Source organism: Cyclopterus lumpus, chromosome 18 (genome assembly GCF_009769545.1).
Source record: "Cyclopterus lumpus isolate fCycLum1 chromosome 18, fCycLum1.pri, whole genome shotgun sequence".
Lineage (NCBI taxonomy): Eukaryota > Metazoa > Chordata > Actinopteri > Perciformes > Cyclopteridae > Cyclopterus > Cyclopterus lumpus.
This window is the reverse complement of record NC_046983.1, coordinates 9,585,438-9,608,782: the sequence shown is the minus strand read 5'-3', so window position 1 is coordinate 9,608,782 and position 23,345 is coordinate 9,585,438. Positions and strand designations below refer to the sequence as shown.

The 23,345-nt window shown below is 39.5% G+C and overlaps 1 protein-coding gene across 1 annotated transcript in view; it reads left to right on the top strand.

Annotated features, from left to right (window-relative positions):
* Nucleotides 1–23,345, top strand: part of LOC117747635 (phospholipid-transporting ATPase ABCA1-like) — a 122,399-nt gene that overhangs the window by 36,722 nt on the left and 62,332 nt on the right. The window contains exons 15-28 of the mRNA XM_034557023.1: nt 45–266; nt 3,683–3,887; nt 4,142–4,258; nt 5,004–5,175; nt 6,007–6,138; nt 6,794–6,933; nt 7,679–7,816; nt 13,065–13,279; nt 14,310–14,388; nt 16,231–16,433; nt 18,514–18,562; nt 19,472–19,579; nt 19,757–19,789; nt 20,413–20,552. Of these exons, the coding sequence (XP_034412914.1) occupies nt 45–266; nt 3,683–3,887; nt 4,142–4,258; nt 5,004–5,175; nt 6,007–6,138; nt 6,794–6,933; nt 7,679–7,816; nt 13,065–13,279; nt 14,310–14,388; nt 16,231–16,433; nt 18,514–18,562; nt 19,472–19,579; nt 19,757–19,789; nt 20,413–20,552 (1,953 nt within the window). The remainder of the gene's footprint in view (nt 1–44; nt 267–3,682; nt 3,888–4,141; nt 4,259–5,003; nt 5,176–6,006; nt 6,139–6,793; nt 6,934–7,678; nt 7,817–13,064; nt 13,280–14,309; nt 14,389–16,230; nt 16,434–18,513; nt 18,563–19,471; nt 19,580–19,756; nt 19,790–20,412; nt 20,553–23,345) is intronic.

Sequence of the window (23,345 nt, the reverse complement as noted above, 5' to 3'; positions counted from 1 at the left end):
TTTGACAGATCCACATAATTTTGTTCTCTTGTCTCCTCACACAGTATGGCAAAGTGCTGCAATACAGCGACCCCTCGGTAATCTTTGTCTTCCTGCTGGTGTTCTGCCTGGCCACCATCACTCAGTGCTTCTTCATTAGCGTCTTCTTCTCTAAGGCCAATCTAGCAGCGGCGTGCGGTGGCCTCATCTACTTTGTCCTCTACCTGCCGCACCTCCTTTGCTACGCCTGGAGGGACGTCATGGCTTTTCAGGCCAAGGTTGCAGTGGTAAGTCCGTCTTTAGCTCTGACATGGTTTTTAATATCTTCACCAGCTGTTCTCATACATGACTGTCTTTTGAGTTACTGTATATTCTTAGGTTATTTTTTTACCACCATAATCACACAATTTGTCATTAATTCCTGATCTTTTACATTCAATTCCAAACTGATTTGATTGGTTCTGGTTGTTATAAAATGAAGAGAATTCACTCTCACTGTCAATAATATCTGTGAGGGATTTGCCTTTATCCTACCTGCCCAATTCCCCTGATAATGAGATGGAAGGTGTGTCTGCAAGATGAATTTAAAGGTCCTTTGAAGTTTAAACACAAAAGCTTTTAGGAATTGTTTTAAATATCCGTACTGTCATGATGCATTTGTTCCCCATTTGTGCTGATATATTTTGGCAGAAAACAGAATAATTATGTCAAAAAACTAGACATGAAGCATTTCCATAAAAGTAGAGACTAGAAGGACATCGTGAGGAAGTTTGTGATTTTCTCTTATCCTCTAAGAGATAACGATAAATGGTACACCATTGCTCAACTTTCAGTGTAGCCTTTCTGGCTGACCTTTATGGCGGTGCGGGTATCATTTGTCCCCCAGCTGTCCTTTCTGCAGACAAAGACACACAAAATCTTGAATCTCCATTGCTGTGCCACTAGATCTCCCTAGAATTGTAATCAGCTCATGTTTTCTTATTTGTCAATTTCAGCAATGCGGTATCAGGTGCCAGGTGGCCAAGGCAAACAGTCTTGTGTTTCTTATTTATTGAATTGAAATAGTGGCAGTCAATAATATCTTACATTGCCACCTGACAGGAGGCACGCCTGCTCTCACCTTTCATGTTCTTACACTTTGTAGACCTTACTTTTTATAACCAGCAGTGCCAACATACCATGCTGAAAGGTCATTTTAAAGTTGTGTCATTCTTTTCCTTTAAAATTTTTTAATTTTCTTTAACAGACTCAGGCAGGTTAGGTAGGCATTTTACAAACCTCATTTAATCTATACACAAAGTGCTATTGCTGGGTCTTCCTTCCCCTGCTCCAACGAGATGGATAGCCCTCTAGCCCTCTAATTAGCATGAGCAATGCTCCTCTGACCAAACCACTATCCAATGTGTGTGTGCACACAGAGGTTTTTCTTTCCCCTAACTCGGATGAAGCTACATCGTTCCAACGCATACCAATTCATACCACATTGTCCTTGATAATGAAGCCTTTAATCGGAACAGAATTTCAAAAGATCACCTGAATTTATATGAACAGGTTTTGATTGCAGCTGTGTGAGTATCACAGTTTATCGGAGGGCCACTATAAGACAGGACATAATCACTATCCAACCACCTATCTCCTGTACTTTTAATGAGGTAGAAAGCCCAGAGTTCCTAACAACAGAAAGTATGTTCAATTAATCTTTTAGTCCAGGACAAATTCTCGGGTTTTTCTTCGCTAAAGTCAATTAATTGATCTATGCTTTTGCAACATCTAGCAGCTCACTTAAGCATATGTTTTTTGTTCAAACCTTTTTTGCAGTAATATGACTGACATTTAAATATATAGTATACTGTAAATGTATACTACATTTCATCAACAGTAGACAGTAAAGAGGCAGACAGGAAACAAGGGGGGAGAGAAGGGGAATGACATGCAACGCCGCCAGCTGGAATCGAACTGGGCACTTTGTAGTTATGTGGTATCAGCCTTGACCAACCCGCTCTTACAGTGGCCTGCTGTATTCTCTCTTAATTCATTGATACATTGTTTGGTCTAGATAAGTGGTTCTCAACCTTTTTTCAGTGATGTACACCCCGTGGACATTTCTTTTCCAGCCACGTACCCCCTAACCGGCACAAAGACTCAGCGCTGTGCCGTCACTGTCTGATTATAGAATATATACAATTCAGTTTATGAACTTACACTTATATTTGATAGAATATTTATTAAATACCAGTTTTTAAAGGATTTTTGAATTCATGATAATCCACAAATTTGACAAGCTAAAACAAGGGAATCTTTGATATAAAAATTACAAACAATTAGTTGATTAACACAATTTAAGCCAATTTTCAGTAGATTTTACCTCAAACACAAAGATCTGGTATTTCCACGGCAGACTAAGAACTGACTAATGCAGATTTTAAAGGAAATGTCTTCAGACTGATTTTTCAGACAATTGTCTCTGTGATGCGATCTGCCATTCAAGCTGTAGTTTTAAAAATAGATTTTCCTGGAAAATGACTTCCTAGACAGAGCTGGAATGCTAATGACACATCCTCTTAACAATGCTCTTTGTCCGCAGCCAGTAGTTGGATTTGCAGTGTTGACATGTGTTCAACAGAGGGGCCTTATTTGTCTGCCTCCCAACTCAAGCCTTTTTCTCAAATGCCAAATAAGTGGCTCCTGTGGTTTTGTCAGCCGTTCATACTGAGGTCAAGGATGGGTGCCCACTAGCACTGCTGTCACCCCTCATCTACTGACTCACTGTTGATTGCTTGTCAGGAGATGGGCAGTGGAGGACAACACATGAAGTTGCAAGCAGTGTTAGAAGCCAGGCCAGAGGTTTAGTGTCACTGCAGGGCTTTCCGGATGTAACGACGAGTAGACAGGAATCCATGATTGTTCGTCTCTATAGCTTCAGCAAAGGCTTCTTCTACCGGAGTGAAAATGCTGTGAGCAAATGAGGCGTGAGAAAACAGCTGGCAGGCAACATGGCCATGCAGAGTGATAGGCCATGGTCGATGATGTCTCACGGGCAAAGCATCATTTGCAATATCCTTCCGTATGAAATCTCCAACGAATCTTTGTTTCAGCACACACGTTTTAGTCTCCATCTTTGATCGCGTCTAAAATGAAGTCTCGAGAGATTTTCACAAAGGCAACACAGCAATTAAAGCAGCTGATGATGCCTGTGTGGATAGTCTTCCTCTGTCTGCAGCAGCAGTTTATTGATCAGTTGAGTGTGACCTTGGGTGGTAATACAAACCTGAGTTATTTAATGAAATATTCTTTGAGACCATACTTCATAGATTTTAAAAGACACTTTGGGAGTACACAGATCTCCTTTCCTACCGAGAATTTGATGAGCAGATGGACACCATTCTCATGTTAGTTAAATATGTGGCTATCCAGAAGTTTCAAAGCGTTGCTTTGCATAAAGACGAGCAACAGTGAGCACTCTTTGTAGTGTTTTTGTCTAAACCACTGTTACACAGGGGGTCTTGTGATTCATTGTCTGCGACCAGTTTCCAGAACTGCACAGACTCCAGGAAGTAGAAGTTAGACGAGCTGTGGCTCACTAGCCTCTGGCTCCAACTTCTTATTTATCGTAGAGACAAGAATGTGGTGTCAATCGATCGGGATTGCAAAGTACTCCTTTTAACTCTGTGTGTCTTTAACCTTGAACGGCTTTCATTCCCAGAGTTTGTTGTCATGTGTGGCCTTTGGCTATGGCTGTGAGAACTTTGCCAAGTTCGAGGAGCAAGGCATCGGTATCCACTGGTACAACATCAACAAGAGTCCGGAAGATGGAGAACGCTACACCTTCATCGTGTCCATCATCATGATGCTCTTTGATGCTGCCTTTTACTGGGTGCTCACCTGGTACATTGAGAATGTCTTTCCAGGTATTCATTTTTAAGCAGATTAATTAGCGTTGTGTTATTTGTACACTATCTACTTTACTCTTCTTGCATGAGATCCTCTCCCCTAGCACAACTTAACTCAATAGCCAAATGCAGGCGTCTTGACAGGCTAGATTTATTGCTTTTCTCATTGATTCTAATTAAAAGAAGATAGGATTTGTGCTCTGGAAATACACTGTAAAGTACCATATTCCCTCAAGCCACGCTGTAGTAATGTTCTCCACATTTGATGCCAGGCCAATATGGAATCCCGAAGCCGTGGTACTTCCCATTCACTGCATCCTACTGGTGTGGGACAGCTTCAGCGATTGACATTGACCCCGGCGTGCTGAAGAACTCGACTGAACATAATGGTAAATTGCCATATCATTTTCAATTCTCACCCTGAGTAACTGTAGTGTATCCAACGCAATTATTATGTGTGTCACATTCTCAATCGCTCAGCCATGTACTAGAGGGAACATAGTCCTGATAACAACTGGAAGTTAATCGGGATGGATCGCAAACAAACATTAGCACCTTATTTTTCACTTTGGGTGCTAATGGAGTTTTGCGCTTTGTGAAGGTGAAGAACAGAGGTGAGTTTCAAGTCTGGAACTTGTTAAAAAAAACTGTTTCCAATTAACATTCAGGGGAGTGAGCTATTTTTGTCTTTTAGTCCTCAGCAATGTTTCTTTCTACCAAGCTGTGTTTTTGACAAAAAGAATTAAAGGAATAATACCATACCTAATTAAAACAAAATACAAATACAAATGTTACTGATGGAAAGAAACTGTTTGCAGCATCAATAGATATTACCATTTTTGTATTTTTTGGTTCTGAAAGTTATTTCATTCTTTTTTTTACATTTGGATAATTTATGTCTTTGATATATTTAATTTGTACCTGTTGTTAAGGTTGTTTTTAGATCTCAATCATACAATCATGTTTTATTTATAAAGCACGTTTCAAACAAATGTAATGCAATTCAAAGTGCTTTACACATGATTGACAATAGGAAAACGAGAAGAAAATGGAGAGAAGAGGAAGAGACTAATGCGCACCAAATTAAGCTAAGAATTGTGTGTGTTTACGAATATATGCATTGTGTTTCTTCAGAGTATCTGGAGAATCCATCACCCAATATGAAAGCAGGGGTCTCAGTCCGCAATCTCGTTAAAATATACAAGACCGGAAAGAAGCTCGCTGTGGACGGACTGAGTATGGACTTCTACGAGAATCAGATCACATCTTTTCTTGGCCACAATGGAGCCGGAAAAACAACCACAATGTGAGTTTCATTATCTATTTCTCTCATGCTTTGCCACTTGGCTCAATTATCATGTATTTTCACAGGGTGCAACTAATCCAACAATGCCGACTGTAGTGGAGCTGCATTAATGCGGTGGCCCGTGCTTTCAAAGAGTGACATCTTCTGAGAGGACATTTATCCCACAGAGTCAGCTGCTGTTTTGATAGCGGAACTTCTCTAATTGCTGTTTACATTTTTTTTCTTTTTCGGAAAGGTTAGAAGGCCTTTAAGATATCAGCAAATAACTGAAACCCATTGGCCCAGAAAGAATGAGTGAGAGATTGAGCGAGTAATGCAAGACTAAGGGCCGAAGGGACGACATCCGCTCTGAGCTACTGTAACGAAACATAACAGAGCACAATAGCCGAGAGGACAGAGGAAGGACTCTGTCACACACCGGCGTTCTCGGTGGATGCATTTCCACAGCACAGTATCTGTGAGATGCAGTGTTACAATTGAGTAGAGCCACACGAAACAACCAAACATCCTGTAGCTTTTTGTTTTTTCATATGCAGAAAATCGTGTCACATCCCACATCGCATCCCCACTATCAAAACACTCAATATTCAATGTTGTTTTGTCACAATTTGATGGAAATGCTCTGCCCAGGTTAGTCTCTATTAATACATAATTAATGAGATGTCAGTTGATGGAGATTATATGGATAATCATTGTCACAGCATTACAGCACTGGTTCCATTTTTTCCCAGCTTCTTTTTCAGTGAAATTCTTTTTCCTATTTTCTGAATTTTAAATCTAGCTCTAAAATCAGCATTTCTGTGTCTTGTCTGTGTGTTTTTTTCTCCATAGGTCAATTCTGACAGGACTGTTCCCACCTACATCAGGAACAGCTCTCATCAACGGATATGACATCCTCACTGACATGGACAGCATCCGAAAGTACTTGGGAATGTGCCCACAGCACAATGTCTTATTCAATGAGTGAGTGGATTTCAAACCATCCCTGTTCTCCACTGATTATTAGTATAATTATGTGTTGCTTCTGGTGTATTTAAAAAAAGGAAGAAGGAGAAAAAAGATCATTATAATACAATTTGTTAATATGCATAATGAGGGCTCAGTCTTGGCTTATGTTTCACATCAACACATCATTATCTCGCTCCCTTTTTCCCCCAAAATTTCTCTTAATGGCATTATTGCGGACCATTATTCAGTTTTTTTTTTAATTTCACTTTTAAAGTCCCCTCTATTTCTCTCTCCCACAAACTAGTTACCTGCATCTCGACACAAGTCCTACATCATAATTATGGCTTAGCACCTGCAAATCACTTTCATTAATATTAATCCCAGACAGTCAAAGCATCAACACTAAGTACGGGTTAAAATATTCATGCAAACATAGAGATAGACATATGATCAGGACAGTTATAATGAAACTTAGGACTGTTCTTTACGTCACTTCACAAAAGTGCATTTAGAATGGAGCAGGATCATCTTGCAAAATGCATAAATGTGACATTTTTGAAATTGCAGACACTTGCATATGAATTAGTGGGAGGTGATGGCCTCTTGTGTCACTCGTTCCGCCTCACATGTCAATCAAATGGCCGTTGCGATATTATTTTCACCTTTACAGCCTGACAGTGGAGGAGCATATCTACTTCTACGCCCGGTTGAAAGGACGCAGCCGCGACGAGGTGACAATTGAGATGGACCAGATAATTAAGGATGTCGGTTTACCACATAAGCGGAAGGAGCTTGCGAAGAACTTGTCAGGTATGTCTGAATGTGTGCATGTGTGACGAGTTTTGGATGTGTGTATTTGATTGGAATTATGAAGGAAATGTACATTTTGTTTTTGATGTTTTTATCAGTTTCTGTGCTCAGTGCATTCATTTTCCCTGGGAAGGAATATCGTCTGTAGATTATGCTTTCTATTCTGAATAAAGCTGCCCAGTGAAATGTGCATTTCATGCAGCTGTCTAAACGTACACATGCGCTGTCCCTGTGTGTCACAGGTTGTAATTCATTGTCTGGGGGGCATGAGCAAGTCCTGCTTGATAAATTGTCCCCAGTCACGGATTGCTTGTGTGCAAAATCACTGAAATATGACTTTCAAGGTTGTGCTATGCTGACATTTCCACTACATTAGCACTACATTGGATGCATTTTGAAGAGCTGGCTATGAGAGTGGAGATTGGAATAACCCAAGGAAAGTGTATCTACCTCTCTGCTATCAATCATTTTACTGTATCATGTAAAACCTGGAGAGAGACATCTTGACACATTTATTCAATAAACAGTTCTCAATATTTAATCCATTCCACATGTAAAACCTAATGTTGACGGATGGTCGTGTAGGATTTTTCAGTGATAACAGGCAGAATACCCAGAACAAAGATGAGTATCCATTTAATGTCAGACGCAGTTTTTAACTTTTCTTTTTGTCATAAAAGCACATGTACAGGCCAAAATATATTACTAGGATGCCATTTCTGATGGAGATTGTTCTGTGTTCTAGGTGGGATGCAGAGGAAGCTGTCCGTGGCTATAGCATTTGTCGGCGGCTCAAAAGTCGTCATCTTAGATGAACCCACAGCAGGAGTGGACCCCTATGCCCGAAGGGGTATCTGGGAACTGCTGTTAAAATACAAACAAGGTATGGAACCGGTGGTAAGAACCAAGGCTCCACTGAAGGCTTTGAAATCTTGCAAGTTTGTAGAATTGGCTTGAATGCACAGAGTGCATGTTTGATCTGTTTCAAGCTTATAAACTTTCCCAAACTGAGCTGAGTTCAAGGTAGACTTTTATCTGTAATGGCTCAAATATATCCAATATGAAAGCTGTTAAGGTAATGAACCATCTCGAGTTGCCAGCACAAGTTTTCTTTTGCCTTGCCCCTATGTGACACTCTGGGTGGAGATAAACTATAATTTGTACTGGAACAGATTGAAATGGAAGTGAAGACAAGTGAATCCAAGAAGCTTTAATTGACATTGCAATTTAACAGAGTCCCTAATTGTCTGTTCTATCAGTCTGCTTGTCACTCCCTGGCCTTATATACGTTGTGGTTGCTAGTGGCTTTAAGCAGGACATAGACATTATAGTATGACATAACTCTCAACAGATGTCTAAATGTTTAATGTGCATTGAGTGACATTCCGCCCTCACTGTGTCATTAGCTTCTCTTTCTCTTATCAAGTCCTTTCACTCAAATTGGGAGGCGGAGATAACTCCGTTATAATGAGAACACCCACATCCTGGCTGCTTGAATGACTCATGTTTTGTACCTCTCCAGTCTTATTTGCGTGACAGTGTTACTAAGGTTTGTCATTAAGGAAAAAAAGGCTGCAGGCTGTCTATTTGTTTGAAAAAACTGAAGGCTGAAATTGGACTTAATATTGCGGTTCTTCATAGCTAATTAAGCATGGAGGTTTTTCACACAGAATGGTTGACTGGATTGCCCAAAGTGGGTATTGTTTTGATTAAATTCAGTTGGGGCTTATTTGGTCATACAATTGCTTAAAGTATAAAGGTACATGGACATAAGGAACATGCGTTAATAGGTTAATAGGTGCTAAATATATATTGTCGTAGAAAGGGAATGTATATCATATATGCATAATGTGGCCTCTTGTTATTTCACTATTCCTTAGATCTTTGCATTTAAGTTGGCTTTAATTTCTTTTGTCATGTGCCGTGAGAAAATTACCGTAGAAAGTGGAAATTTAAATTCTTTTCCATTATTGGAAGTCGATTACTTTTAAATGACCCCATTCATTATGTTATGGAATGAGCCTTGAGGATGCTATTTATATAATGGATTTTTTACATTCAGCTGGTGTGTTTTAGCTGTGACAGCATCATTTTATATTACCTGTTATATTGTTTGTAATTGATAATTGAACAAGACTAATCTGATGCCTTGAACGACCTGGTTCTCTTACCTTACTTACCTTACTTTAGTTTACTGTGTCATTAATATCACATTTTATTTCTCAGTGATGCCTATTATACCCATTATAACATATTTGAGATTACTTAGCTAGTACAACTTGTTGTATAATGATGTCTCCCACTTTCATACTGTTTTTCTCATTTGATCAGCTTCTATCGGCAGCCATGTAATCACTGGAAGTAAAAACATTAGTTAAATTATTGGGATTTAAATGGCGTACATGCAGTTGAATAAGATAAAACACCTCCTCAAAAATCCCATAGTATATTCCAACTTTGAGCATATGAAATCCTATGGTGAATACTGACAACACAAATGCTGCTTTTAGGCTGAGATTAGACCTAACACATGTAGGAAGGTGATTCAGTTTGTGATAAACAAGGGATGCAAATGTGGTAAACAGTTCATATTTTCAGAGCAGGTCTATTTATTGTAGACTCTGATTGCAATTACATGTACTTTGGGATTCGTGAAAAGTTGAAATACCATAAATAATGCATTCTTCCCAAGAATACAAATTAATGTAGGGTTGAAGCACAAATGGTGTAAAAATGCATCCAGGCTATTTTTTCTTATTTCTGCTTCCTATGCGATCATACTAAAATTGTTTTCATGACAGAAAATGCTATGTATGCTATGTATTAATGTCAAATATGTTGGAGAGGGGAAGACTGTAGCGGGCTATAAACATCATATAACATGTAACACAACACTTACACATGTAACATTCAGTAAATAGTTACAGATGCCTTGGAATAACCACAATGTCTGAGTTTCAGTTGTTAAATTGTAACAGTGAACAAAACATATTTACCATGCAGCTGCGTTTCTACCAGTCCGTTGTCTTCTTCTTATAGTTGGTCATATTTGATCAAAACAATAGGCCCACTGTATCTTGTAACTCTGTGGGCAGGCTGGATATGGCCTCAAGGTCATTTAGAAATGTATTGACCTAAATTGATTGCAGGATTCAAACCTGCTGGCTATGGCCTTCCCCACACCTGCGTGGGTTTTGCTCCATTTTACCTCCCACAGTCTAGGTTTCATGAAGGTTAAATTAACAGGCAAGTTTAAATGTGCCAATGGGTGCAAATTTGAGCATGAGTATTTGTCTGTTGGCACCCTGGACAGGATGTTCCTCACCTCTCACCCTGTGTCAGCTGGGATGTTCCCCTTTCAGCAGGTATAGCTAATGGATGGATGGATGCATGATTGCCACAAACAGCAGTTAATACAGTTTTGGCCAGTAATTCATCTTACTGCCGATGTTCATAATATGTCCAGGCTTACTCACCCACTGTGAAATCCATTTCTATCAACTTGATTTAGAGGGAAGCAAGCTAAATAACAGAAACACGATTCCCAGCCTTACTTTGCTGTACGGAGTGCGAGTACAACCAATTTACCTGAACAAGAAACTCCATTTGATACATGACTTTGTGCTCTAATGCACCACAACACACTATAAATCAGCATACCTTTGTGGGCCATCTGCAGTCCAAACACATTTATTTTACAACCAACTCTCGGATGATGCAGTGCAATTTGGTTTTTTCCTTTTTGTAAAGCACAACAAATCCCCAGGAAGATCATCTGTGAGTTTGAGCATCCCATACAAAATGAGCTGGCGCAGTCAAACTAAACATCAAGCAATATCCTCAACCCACCCCCTTCATAAGCATAGCGTTTCCCCCACATATGTTAAATTGACTGGGCTGTGGGCATTCATTCAACTTGGGCATTTTGTTGGAGTTTGTATTTAGAGGGATCCAGACTTGCTTGGCATAGCATAAGGCAGCAATACTTAACTGAGAAGGGATGGATTTAGCAGCTTAGCTGGTAGCAGGGCAAAGAAAGTGTGGGAGGTGGGAGATGGAAGGAGGGGAGACAGAGTGGAAATAGTTGGCCAATCAAAATGGCTGCATTGGGCTGCAGTTAATGACCTCTAAGTGTGTCCTTGTCCCTGGCATAATGTGACCTGTGAGGATACAGATTTAACTAGCTCTATGTAAAAAAAAAAAAAGCAGCCAAGCTGAGCAAAGCACCTGACTTAAAAAAACACCTTATTAAATGAATACGGAATGAAAACTCTATCCAATCAGCCAAATACTGAGTGTACATCTCCTTGCCATGTTTTGAGGTCGATATGATTGATATGACACACCTGTAATCTCTGAAGGGAATTGATGTGATCTTAAACTTGCTTTTCAAAAATAAAACAAAAGAGTCGGCAGCTTAAATGCTAACGCATGCTCGCAATGGAAATGCTAACATTCACCGTCGGTTAAAGAATCATATTAGCTTCTGATTATCTTTGGAAAATATCTTCTTTTATCCCCCTGTACTTACACGGAGCACATTAAGAAGCAATCTCTTAATGCCCAGTATGGTTCACCATCTTAATATAGCATGTTAACACGGTACAGTGCAGCTAAGGCCGATGGGAATGTCATTAGTTTTCGCAACTAAATGATTGGCCAAATTTAAATTTTGACCTCATAAGTGATACTAATTAGTCATACTTCACCAATTACTCGTCTTCGCTTGTCTCGCATGTCTCAATGGTGAACAGAGAATCAAAAGACTAAGAAAAGACTTGTCTAACAGCAGTAAAACTATATAAAAACATCTGTTTACAAACTCTCACACAACTCGTGCAGTATAATCTAAGTGTCATTCATCTAGTCGTATGCTCACCTGTTCATTTTCATTTCCACACTTCCGCATGGGGGGGGGGGGGGGGGGGGTAGGGGGGGTAGTTAGCATACGACTGAAGAAATGAGACCTGGATTGTACTGTATGAGTTATGTGAGTGTTTGCAAATGCATAGTTTTGCTGTTGGACAATGTGTTTTTTTTACTTTTCTACACAAATTCAAGGGATCACAGAGTGAGTACTGATATAGGGAATGATAATGAATTGGTGCAATAATGATTACAATTATAGACACGTTGTTGTGATAGAAGATCAGTAAAGTCATCCTCTGGCCACCATCTGTAATAAAGTTCATAGCATTCCATTCAGTAGTTAGGATACTTAGACCAAAGTGGTGGACTCAGAAACCGCCTAAAGCCAGCCTGGCTTTGCCATCTACGCAACCATTCCACCAGCATAGCCAACAAAAACAAGATCTGTAATTAACATTTGTTGACTCTTTTGAACTTGTTAGCTGTAAAAAATGTAATTCTCTTGCGTTAACTCTCTTTTCACAGTTACTGACTTCTAAGCACGTTGCTCTCTTTGTCAATTAATGATAAAGGCATCGGGTTAAATGTTTTTGCCGCTTTAAAATTGAATGGATCAAAAGTTACCCAGTGCTCTGTGATACTGCTTTCATGTCGACTGCAGACAGGAAACCATGCTGTGACTTCATTACAGATCTAGTACTGTTTTTCTGATTTCTGGGGTACGTGATAATTAATATGTGATATGAGATGCAACGTTATGTTAACGGATTAGAACACCTGTGAATAACCTTGCAATGCATGCTGTATTTGTCATTGCAATTGTGCTCAGTTTGATGCCTCTCCAATCAAAGGACTTGCAGCGCCAAAGACAGCTGAAATAAAATGTGGCCTGTAAAGTAGGCTGAGGGTGGCCTTTATCATAATTGTAATTTAGTCACAGATTCATGCCCACGCACTCCTCTGGAGTTTTCTTTGTTGGGTAGAAAAACACTGAAATTGGCAATAAGAAGATAAGTGACTACCACGCAGAGACAGATTGTGATATTGGCTTGATTTTGAACACTTTGGATCCGAAGCATCTTTTCGCGTCAGGCTTTCCATTCGTAACCACAGTTGTCAAAACAAGCAAATTCTAAAGAGAAAAATGCTTCAGAAGTGCTCTTTCTTTTTTGAATTTCCAGGTTGTGCCTCAACTATTTTATATTCGCAATCCAGTGTTTTTATACTTCGCTTCATGGCCATGACTCTTTGTCTCTCTTCAGGTCGCACCATAATATTGTCTACACACCACATGGATGAGGCAGACATCTTAGGGGATCGCATTGCCATCATCTCGCACGGCAAGATGCGTTGCTGTGGCTCCTCCCTCTTCCTAAAGAAACGTTTTGGCAGCGGCTACTACCTCACTCTGGTCCGAGATGGGAATGAGAAGATGACAGCTCAGCGTAATGGTATCATACACCATCAGGCCAAAGAGGTACGAACAGAATGTGTAGTTACTGGTTACTAATATTTTGATGGGACTCATCAAACACAATATTCCTCAGTCAAAAAACATTATGTTTGTGCATATGGCTGTCGACAGAAAGATTGGCTGTGTATGATCTCATTATTTCCAGATAACCAGACAATTAGTTGTATCCCCATTGAAATAACTTTACATAAACCTGCTGTAATTGGAAGTGGATCATAGTTTGGCTTCACGTGTAAAGAAAAGAACTTGACACAACAGTAACCCATCTCTCGTCTGGTCTTGAACATGGCTCCCTCTCACGACTTCCCTGAGTGCTCTCTGTCTCCCTTGCTGCCCTCCCCCTGTAATGATCTGTGTTTAGTCTCTCCCAGCATGAGAATTGGCAAATGCCTACATGCTGGATGATACTAATTGTCACCGGGGAGAGGGGTGATTTTCGCTTTTTCTCGCCTATGGTGCCTTGCACATTTAGTTTTAATCAATAGGAGCAAATGAACAAGATGCACTGATGCCAGCAGGGCTAGAGCAATTACCATTAGTATGCAGTCTCTTTGAGGTGAGCAGAGCCATTTGTTTGAAATAAATAACTAAGCATGCAAACACCTTGTGGGTGAGGTAGAACAGAACCCTCCTTTTCTAGATGACGACTTTGTAATCCAGTGGAAGATTTTGCAATTACACGGGCGATATAACTCTGAAAAAGAGCTGGATAAAGTTTGATTGTCCTGCTCTCATTTACTGTGATTAAACTCCATTTAATGAACATCATAAAGTTCTCGCAGTGAGGTTTATTCAACCTTTGTTGGATTTAAAATGTAGTTTTCCTTTTGGTGTGTTGTCTTAGACTGAAAAGAGTGTTGCATTACCGGCTGATGTCTCATGCATGCATGTTTTTTTGGGGCAATTAAATAGAAAGTCATGAATGGCATCCCTTATTACATTAATGTAAGAAAGGAGTTGTCAGGGAGGCGGTGTTCATTATTCTAAGTGGCAATGGCTGATAAGACTCTTCTAATCCAATTCTGATTAACAGGAGGAAGACTGTCCTTCGAGGAACAGCAGCCTGGATGATGGCATCGGCAGCCAGATCTGGGACAACTGTGATCCCTCAGGTAGAAACGTTATCTCTGTCAGTGCCAGTCGTATTTCAAGATTAGCACCTAACCGTACCTGTTAATCTACACTTAATCAACAGTATATTGTATACAGTATACTGTATAACAGTATTATACAGTTGGCAACCTTCTTTTAAATAACACAAGACTATTGGAACTTGTGTGATCTGATGATCCATGTGCTTATAGATTTATTTTGTACCTTTTCAATGTGAAACCAACAGACACCACAGGAGTAGTAAAGAAGCTGCTGCAGGTGTTTGATCGTTATAATACAGGAAGAATCTGTAAAATAACAAGTTTTCTCTGCAGAATTGTTTGTGATATCCCTTTATTGAAGGTGTTTGATCGTTATAATACAGGAAGAATCTGTAAAATAACAAGTTTTCTCTGCAGAATTGTTCGTGATATCCCTTTATTGAAATAGAAAAATAGAAAATAGAAAATTATGGACATTGACCATAATATTCTGAAAGTATGACAAATGCCCTGCAATTGAATGATGTTCTTGATCAAAAGCATTTTAGAGCTGAAGAGCCAGATATTAACCAAGGTAATTGGTGGTGAGCAAAAACACAACGAACAGGAGAGTGAATAATGGACGTCCAGTCATGACATGAGACATGACTCAAAATGAGTGATGACTTTCTGCTGGATGTTTAAATAAGCAACTGTTTGTTTTTTTTAAAACAAGTTAGCCAATTTAGTAAAAGAGAGATAATATGTTTACTTGCCCCAAAGAGGCCTGGAAAAAAAATCATATGGCAGGTTTTAAGTCTAGGATGTTGTAATATAGTTTGATTTATTTCTCCTTTAGGTGTCTTTTACATTTTTTAATTAAACCCAATTACTTTTTCCTGTGTTCTACAGTAATGTTGGAGGGTAAATGGAATTGTGGATTTTGCACACCATTTCCAGACAAAATCCTCATACAAGTTATCAACCAAATATGCATTGACCTTACAGTTGAGTGTGTCGGGTAAATGATCAGATCAGATTTTCCAGAACATCGCGTCAGTTTTTCTGGATTGACTCAATTAAGAATAATAAAATGACACCTCAGGAGCGGAACAGATATAGACACAACTTAAAACATGTGATGCTGGTGATTGGATTTGTTTTTGTTATCTTCAGCCTTGAGCAAGTAAACAAAAGTACTAAGAAAAATCTTAGGTCGGCTAAAGTTTATTATCGATGGAAAATCGATGCTCATACTGTCACAATGAGTATACACAAGATGGTTAAATATAAAAGATAAGATAAGATAGAAAAATGCCGTAAAAAAAATCAGATTTCTACAAGTGACAGCACATTTCTCTGTATTACATAGCACATACCGGTAATACAGACAGAAACACAAGCTCATTTTCACAAATAATTCAGTCTTATGTGTGAGGCCGATCCATTTACTTCTTCATAAAGTACCAAGCCGTTGGTTGTTAAGCTGGAGTAATTATGTATGAGAGGTTCTGGATCGATAATGGATGTGATGTGTTCTGCAACACTGTCCTTGATTGATTCTCACTAAGACCCAGCTTCAGAATGGATGAGACAAGAGAATTATGTCCACTAATCTGTTTCAGTATGTTTAAAGGTCACAGCATCAGGTATGTTTGGAAATTGGGTTTAGAAATGTGCTGTTAGTCCCTGTATTCAGCCTTTAGTGGGGGTTGCTCTTGAATCCCCTGTCCGTGTTACATAAATCTAACAAACAACTTAATTAAAAAGGATGAAGGAGGGTTGAAAGGAGGGATATAAATATGTGTTTGTGTGCGTGCGATTTTACCATCCTTTTGTTGTTGTTCTTAATGTGTAATTTTACAGCTCTTCGTCCGGCAGATTTGACAGCTCTGGATCAAATTGTGCGGCGCCATGTCCCTGAGGCGGTCTTCTTGGAGAGCATCGGTCAGGAGATCACTTACATACTGCCTTATGGCGGAGCCAGGGATGGGACCTTTGCTCTGTTGTTCCAAGGGCTTGACCTGGGCATGGCTGACCTTGGCCTGACCAGCTACGGGATCTCTGACACCACGCTGGAGGAGGTACACTAAGCGTGGGATTGAAAACCTAGCTAAAGATATAAGCATGCACACATATAGAGCGGCTGCCTCCACACACACAGGTTTTTTTTATTATGCTTTGTACTATTTTTACTCCTTCTCCTCATCCTCCCCATCCAAAATGTTGATGGACAGTTTTCAAATGGCGTCATGCAGTAGAACAAGCAACTAGAAAACGAGTCAATTTGGGTCAGAAACACGGACAAAATACTTTCTGGTTTACTAGGCAACAACTAAAAGGGACCCTAACAGCTATCACTTTACCCCAAAATAAGTATTGCAATGGAAGTCAACTTAACTTACCAATTCAGATTTGACTCACAAAATATAACAATTGCCATATGATACATTATTAGTCATTAAACTAACCAACAACATATTGGAATTGAAAGCTCCACCTGAAACAGATTTTTTAGTACATTGTGCCGATTATACCTCTTTTTCCCTCTGTACTTGAAACTTAATAGTTTGACTTCAGAAAGAAAGTTTTGAGAGCCTTTTTCTTCTACCACTCCCAATATCAACATTCCGAATAATGGCTGAAAGTAAAGCAAGACAATGTTTGCCTTGTGCCCCAAATCATCTCTAAATCTGTACCTGAAAAACAAAACACACCCAGGTCGGGGTTACTTGCAGTCAGTGACAATACACTTAACGGGCGGTTCAAATAGCAGAGGTACTGTATTTTGCAGGTGGTAAAGGTATTATTGTTATGCTATCATTAGTGTTCTAAGTATTTACACCAGGGAAATGTAGGAAAACACACCCAAGTCGCGGCCTACTCACAATCAGAAACACTCTGGTTTATTTCTGCTTCCCGTTGGCTATCTGCTTGTGTTTGAATGGTAAATGGACCTGTATTTGTATAGAGCCTTTCTACTCTAGCAACCACTCAAAGTGCTTGTACACGACATGTCATTCACCCATTGACACCCATTCATACACTGACGGCAGGGGCTACCATGCAAGGTGTCAACTTCTCACACCCATTCATGCCGATCTACTGATTGAAAGACGTCTGTGTTGACTTTAGGAAAGTGAAGAAGATTCTGGTTGTTGCGTTAGTATATCTAGCATCCATGAGACATAAACAGGTGTTGCATATATCAGCAAAAGGAAGTGCAATGAAAGTCTCGATATACACAGTCTAGTTTTTTCCTATGACTCACACAGTATTTTGCCATTCAGACTTATCTTGGATCATAAAACTGAGTGACTGTTGGTTAAAACTCTTTGTGTAACTCAGACATGAATCAGACAGTCATGGCCTGCAAGCAATCTAAATTATTCCTTTTGCATTTCTAAAATTCAGACAAGACAAGGTTATTTCATCCATCCTTGTTTTCTTTGAAGTCCAACTACACTTCAGTTGAAATACGCAGTGATTTTCAAGTTAAGGCACTAATAAACAAGTGCTGATGAATGGGATGTTTCATGGAAGTTGGTCATATAATACAATTGATCCTGGTTATTGTTATAAATAACCTCTTAAAGGACTCTTTGACTTTTTATTGATGTCAGCAGTTAGATTTTATGTTTTTGACTTCACCACATAAAATCACATTCAGTACACATTTTGTAGGCCTTGCCAGGGGTATTCAGATACTTTTTAGAAGGCAGATGTTGAAACGGGGCTTAACCCAGACAGCAGAATAAAATAACGGAAGGTCACTCTGAGATGTTTCTCAAATATGCAGATTTATTTATTTTTTACATATGGCCTGAATTAATAAATGATGTCAAGGAGGGCACTTCTCTTGGGGAGAGGCCAATTGGCAGGTGCTCAAGCAAAGGTTAGGATCTCTGTGGATGCACAACCTTGATCTTATTCTCAGCAGAAACTTAGAAGTGTAACTTCCATCTGCATCACTTATTGAATACATTATGTGTTTGCTTTTAAGTGTAACAAAAAAATGATATATATATATATATTATAACAGCTTAGTAAACAACAGGTGACTTATGTATCATTAGTTTGCCTGCTTGTGTGCATGCTTACATATAAGATGACAGGAAACATACTGTGGCTCCCTTATGAATTCGTAATTTCTTAATTTCACAGATATTTCTTAAAGTGGCAGAAGATACTGGAGTGGATGCAGAAATACCAAGTAAGGTGACAAGATGTTTGCATGCTATCACTTCTTACGGGGATAAACGGTGTGATGTATAACATCTTTTAGGAAACTCGTGTAGCTTAACAACCACTGTTAAAATGTTGGTAATATTCACAACATATTTAAAACATTGTGTTTTATATCTGTGATGAGAAAATACATTCACACTGTCTGAGAGGCCAGTTCAGTTGCGTCTACACTGCAGTCAAATAGTCAAACATACAAACAGAAAATAGCATTTAAAATATGCAAATATGTATACAAAAAAGCTGAACACAAACAAACTGCATTAACAGTCAAACTTATTATGGAGTGAAAGTAAACAACAGGTGACTGGCAGACTTTGTGGCAATGTTTAAAGATATTAGCTCACCATTTCAATGGAAAAAGTCATTTTTCCCAGCTGCTTTTCTTACCCCTATACACGATTCAATTCAATTCAATATCGCAAATTACAAATTTCCCTCAGAGGGCTTTACAATCTGTACACATACGACATCCCTGTCCCTGGACCTCACATCGAATCATGAAAAACTCCCCAAAAATAACCATGTCATGTGTACAGAACGAACAGCATTACAGAGTTACATAAACACATTACATGAATATGACAATGTATATAGTACGATGCATTCATACTCATACAGAATGATATTGTGGTTACCAATCCGTTCTTATTTCTCATCGATCGATCTCAGTGAATACATCTACCATCTATCAGCAAACAACTTCCCTTTTCAGTTTAATCTAACAACCCATTTCCTCACGTTCCTAAAACACATGGATTTTTGCTTTTTCAGACAACAATACAGCATCTTGCAGTCCAGGTAGCTATTCGTATTGTTATTTATAACCCTAAATTGGGTCAGGCCAAAACAACATATCTTATTTGTATTCCCACAGCAACAAAGGAGCTGTTGGTGAGAGACTGCAGAAGAGGCTCCCACACAACCAAGCGGAACAGCATCGCCAGCGTCCACATGAAAACAGAGCCGGTCTCTGGAAGGAGTGGCAAGTCTATCCACATTTATCTCGCAGTTATGTTTTAATGAAGGAAGCTCAATTAAACATTTGTGAATTTGCTCAATGCAGAAAGTTGACTAATACTAATATGTATGGGTGCTATTTCAAAAAGAAACTTAAAATGAACCATAATTCCTGCTTGAGGCTTGTTTCTTTCTCATGCAGACTTAAAGGAAAGGTTCACAAGTAAAGTGGAAGGTAGGTACTGTACTTCATCCTTTGTACTGACAATCTTAGTTTGATTATGCTCGCAAATGTCTGTTTTCCATACGCCTTTTATTCTTCAGATAATAACCTAATTTACTTTGGCTTCAATTTGACTGTTTCACTTCAGTGGGCATTTTGAAAAGAGGGAATAAACAAGGGCTCTGTCTCTGTCTGAATTCTCTAACATAATTTCCTTCAAATCAGTACAACATTATCTAACCTGTCTCTTCAGTTTTTCAATTGTGCCCTAATGAAAGAAATTCACTTTCATACAATGTCTTCGTCATGAAAACGGTTTTCAATCAGAATATGCTTTATTCTTTTAATAACTACTGTGGTAAAATAGTCCTTTCTAGCAGATATTCTTGGAGAATGTGAGACATAAAACCAAGGCGTCTTCAAAACCCTTGTTGATCACCTTTTCCCTTCTTAGTAATGCCCAATTAACAAATCATGATCTATTAAAAGAAAATAGCTGCTACACTGTGGAATTTGCTCGTGAAGCCGGCAGGTTTTATACTTAAGTTATATTTGATCAGCCAATTAGTGTGCTTTCCAGCTATTTTACATATGCATTGATGATAAATGACATGGTGGGTTAATGTCCACTCCAGACTTCAAGAAGAACGCCAGTGTCAATGGGAAGGGATCCACGGTCATCACCGGTTGGGAGCTGATCAGGAGGCAGTTCCTGGCGCTTTTTATCAAGCGCTTCCACCACGCCAGAAGGAGCCGCAAGGGACTCATTGCCCAGGTAATGGCCTCAGTCTGTCATATTGATGAATTGAAGGTTTGTAGACGGAGGGTTGCATAGGAGGATCAAGGTAGGATCGTATGAAATACATGTTGCCTTTCGAAATCAGTTAATGACAAATATGACAGAGTAAGCTCATTTACGATCTTCAGGGAAATGTCATCCATCTTGATTTGCTCAATAGTTGTGGAATTTAAGTTGTGTGAGAAGCAACTCGACACCGAGGGTAGTGTATCGAAAAGGAAAAAAGTTTTTAAAATGTGAAGCGCAGCACCAAGGATGATGTAATATCATAAGTGAACTGCACGTACAATAATCATCATTACTCCCAAAGGAATACTTGAGGGACTACAGAGGCTGGAGACGACATGAGCAACGTGTTTATTGCTGTTGTGGAGGAGACTTCCTTTTTGGTTTTCATAAATCACTTTCTGTGAGTGGAAAACGTGTCGATAGCTGGAGCCAGACTTGTTTAAGCTCAAGTAGGGTCAATTCATGAGGTTTCACCTTTGCATGTTGACACCATGCCTGGTGTTGGCAAGAAACTGTTCATACATTTGGGACAGAGTCAGTCTATTATAGGTCTCAGTTAGAGTTCCTTTAGTTTCACCTGATACTGTGATTGTCACCAGAAACGCAAAGTGACACATGATTTGTTTCCCCTTCATTTCACTGTATGCTAATCATGTGTTTTCGTTAGCTATGTATTAAATGTGACCGCTTAACAATTACAGAGATGACAGACTGCTATTAGCCTATTAAGTGCACGTCTATATCATTTTGTTCCTCATAAACATAATTTAAAAAGTCAAAACCAATAAACAGGCCTAATTTAAACAAGTCAAAAACAATTTTGGTAAGTAGCAATTTCCAAGGGACTTAGGTGATTTTTGTCCCCCAAGTTCTAAAAGGTGTGTTCTGACTTAAATTGTATTGACAGACTACCCATCTAGATTCATAGAGTGTTTGTGAATATCTTGTAATGCCATCAGTTATGACAGCTGCCATGATGCTAAAATTATCATAACTGAAAAAGTTCACGCAGCTCACTCTTTTGTGCTGTGTGTGTGTGAGTGTGTGTGTGTGTGTGGGTGGGGGGGATGGGGGGGGGGGGGGGGTGAGAGAGAGAGAGAGAGAGAGAGCAATGTTCACCTTTCTGAGGTGTATGGGTTCTGCTTCTAATTTGCTGCAGCACCAATCCTCATTCGTCACTGTCATTCTTGGACGTCCTTCTTTAGTGGGGACGCAGAGCAGGGTAGCGGGATAAGTGTGTGAGTGTGGATGTACAAAGGTGCACATTGTCTGCAACGGCGCACCTCCTACCTCTTTATTCATTTGGCGAAAGGTTTTTCTTTCCCGTCATGTCAACAGCTCCCATTGTCAGCAGATATGATTGTGTGGTGAGGTAATCTCTTCGAATACAAGCGGTTAGGGGGATATAAAAGAGATTATGACATGTAACACAAAAGCAGTGATTTATGGGGATGAAAGTTGGGGACATTGGAGTGCTGGCAATGTCAGAATCAGGGAGAAGCCGTTAGTGGTTGTGTTACGGTGGATGAGTTGAAGGGCTCTAGTGTTTGGAGCTCAAACTGAACTGACTACCAAGCTTTTTCCAGCCACCTTGCTTTGAGGTTGCAGATGATTTACATTTCGTAATTCAGAATGTATGTTGTTTTTCAACCTAATCATAGCTACAGCATGACGCATTCAATTGTTTCTGTTTTATTTGTGTTTACGCTTAACAATAAGTTTAGACAAAGTATTTGTCATGTTTTTTATGAACACAAAAGACCACATTAACACGTCAGTGAAAATATCCAAAGCTATTATGCACTTGTAACGCAAGCTCCAGCATTGACTTCACAAATAAAATAGGAAAGACATGACTGTTTGTTGAGGAAACAAACTAAATCTAATGAGCCGTTGGACATGCTAGGAAATAAAACACATATCTTAATTGTATTTTGGTGTTTTTACCCAGTTTCCATATAATCCTGTCCTCCTCTTTAAATCCCCACTGAATTTTAAAATGCGCTAAACGCACACATTGTTCATCGGAGTGCCTTGGCTTAGTGCGCATAAGAACTTCTCCCCTTCTTTCCCAGATTTCTCTCAATGGCATAAATGCCAGCTGTCACCTGCAATTACTGTTGAAATAAAAATAGAGGGAGGGCAACAAGAAAAAAAGAGTTATTTCTTTTGCGGCATGCCATTAAGCTTTTTCACTCTCATTGCACTCTCTTTATCTTTCTTCCAAGCACATTTCCATGGCCGTCGCTCCGTGCAGTAAATTTAGAATTTTCAATTGTAGCATCTTGAATTGGCCTGGCAAATTGCAGGCCCTGCAATTAATCAAGTGTGCGCAAACCTCCCCCTGCTACCAAGTGCGCTCCAACCTACAAGTGATTAAACATTAAAGATAGCTTGCATTTTTCCCACTGACCTTTTTGTCAGCTCGTACAAGGAAATGAAAAGAGAATTGAAAAGAGAATTACATGACGGAGAAAAGAGGTGTGTGTGTGTGTGTGTGTGTGTGTGTGTGTGTGTGTGTGTGTGTGTGTGTGTGTGTGTGTGTGTGTGTGTGTGTGTGTGTGTGTGTGTGTGTGTGTGTGTGGGGGGGGGGGGGGGGGGGGAGGAGGATAGGAGAAGCGTGGCAGCGTCTGGTTAAAGAATTCAAAATCAAACTGAATGTTGAGAAACTAATTATATCTGAGTGGCCAGATGATGGTGGAAGTGTTTAATCAAACTCATAAAGCATGCAGAAGAGCCCAAACAAGTGTGCGTCGAGCA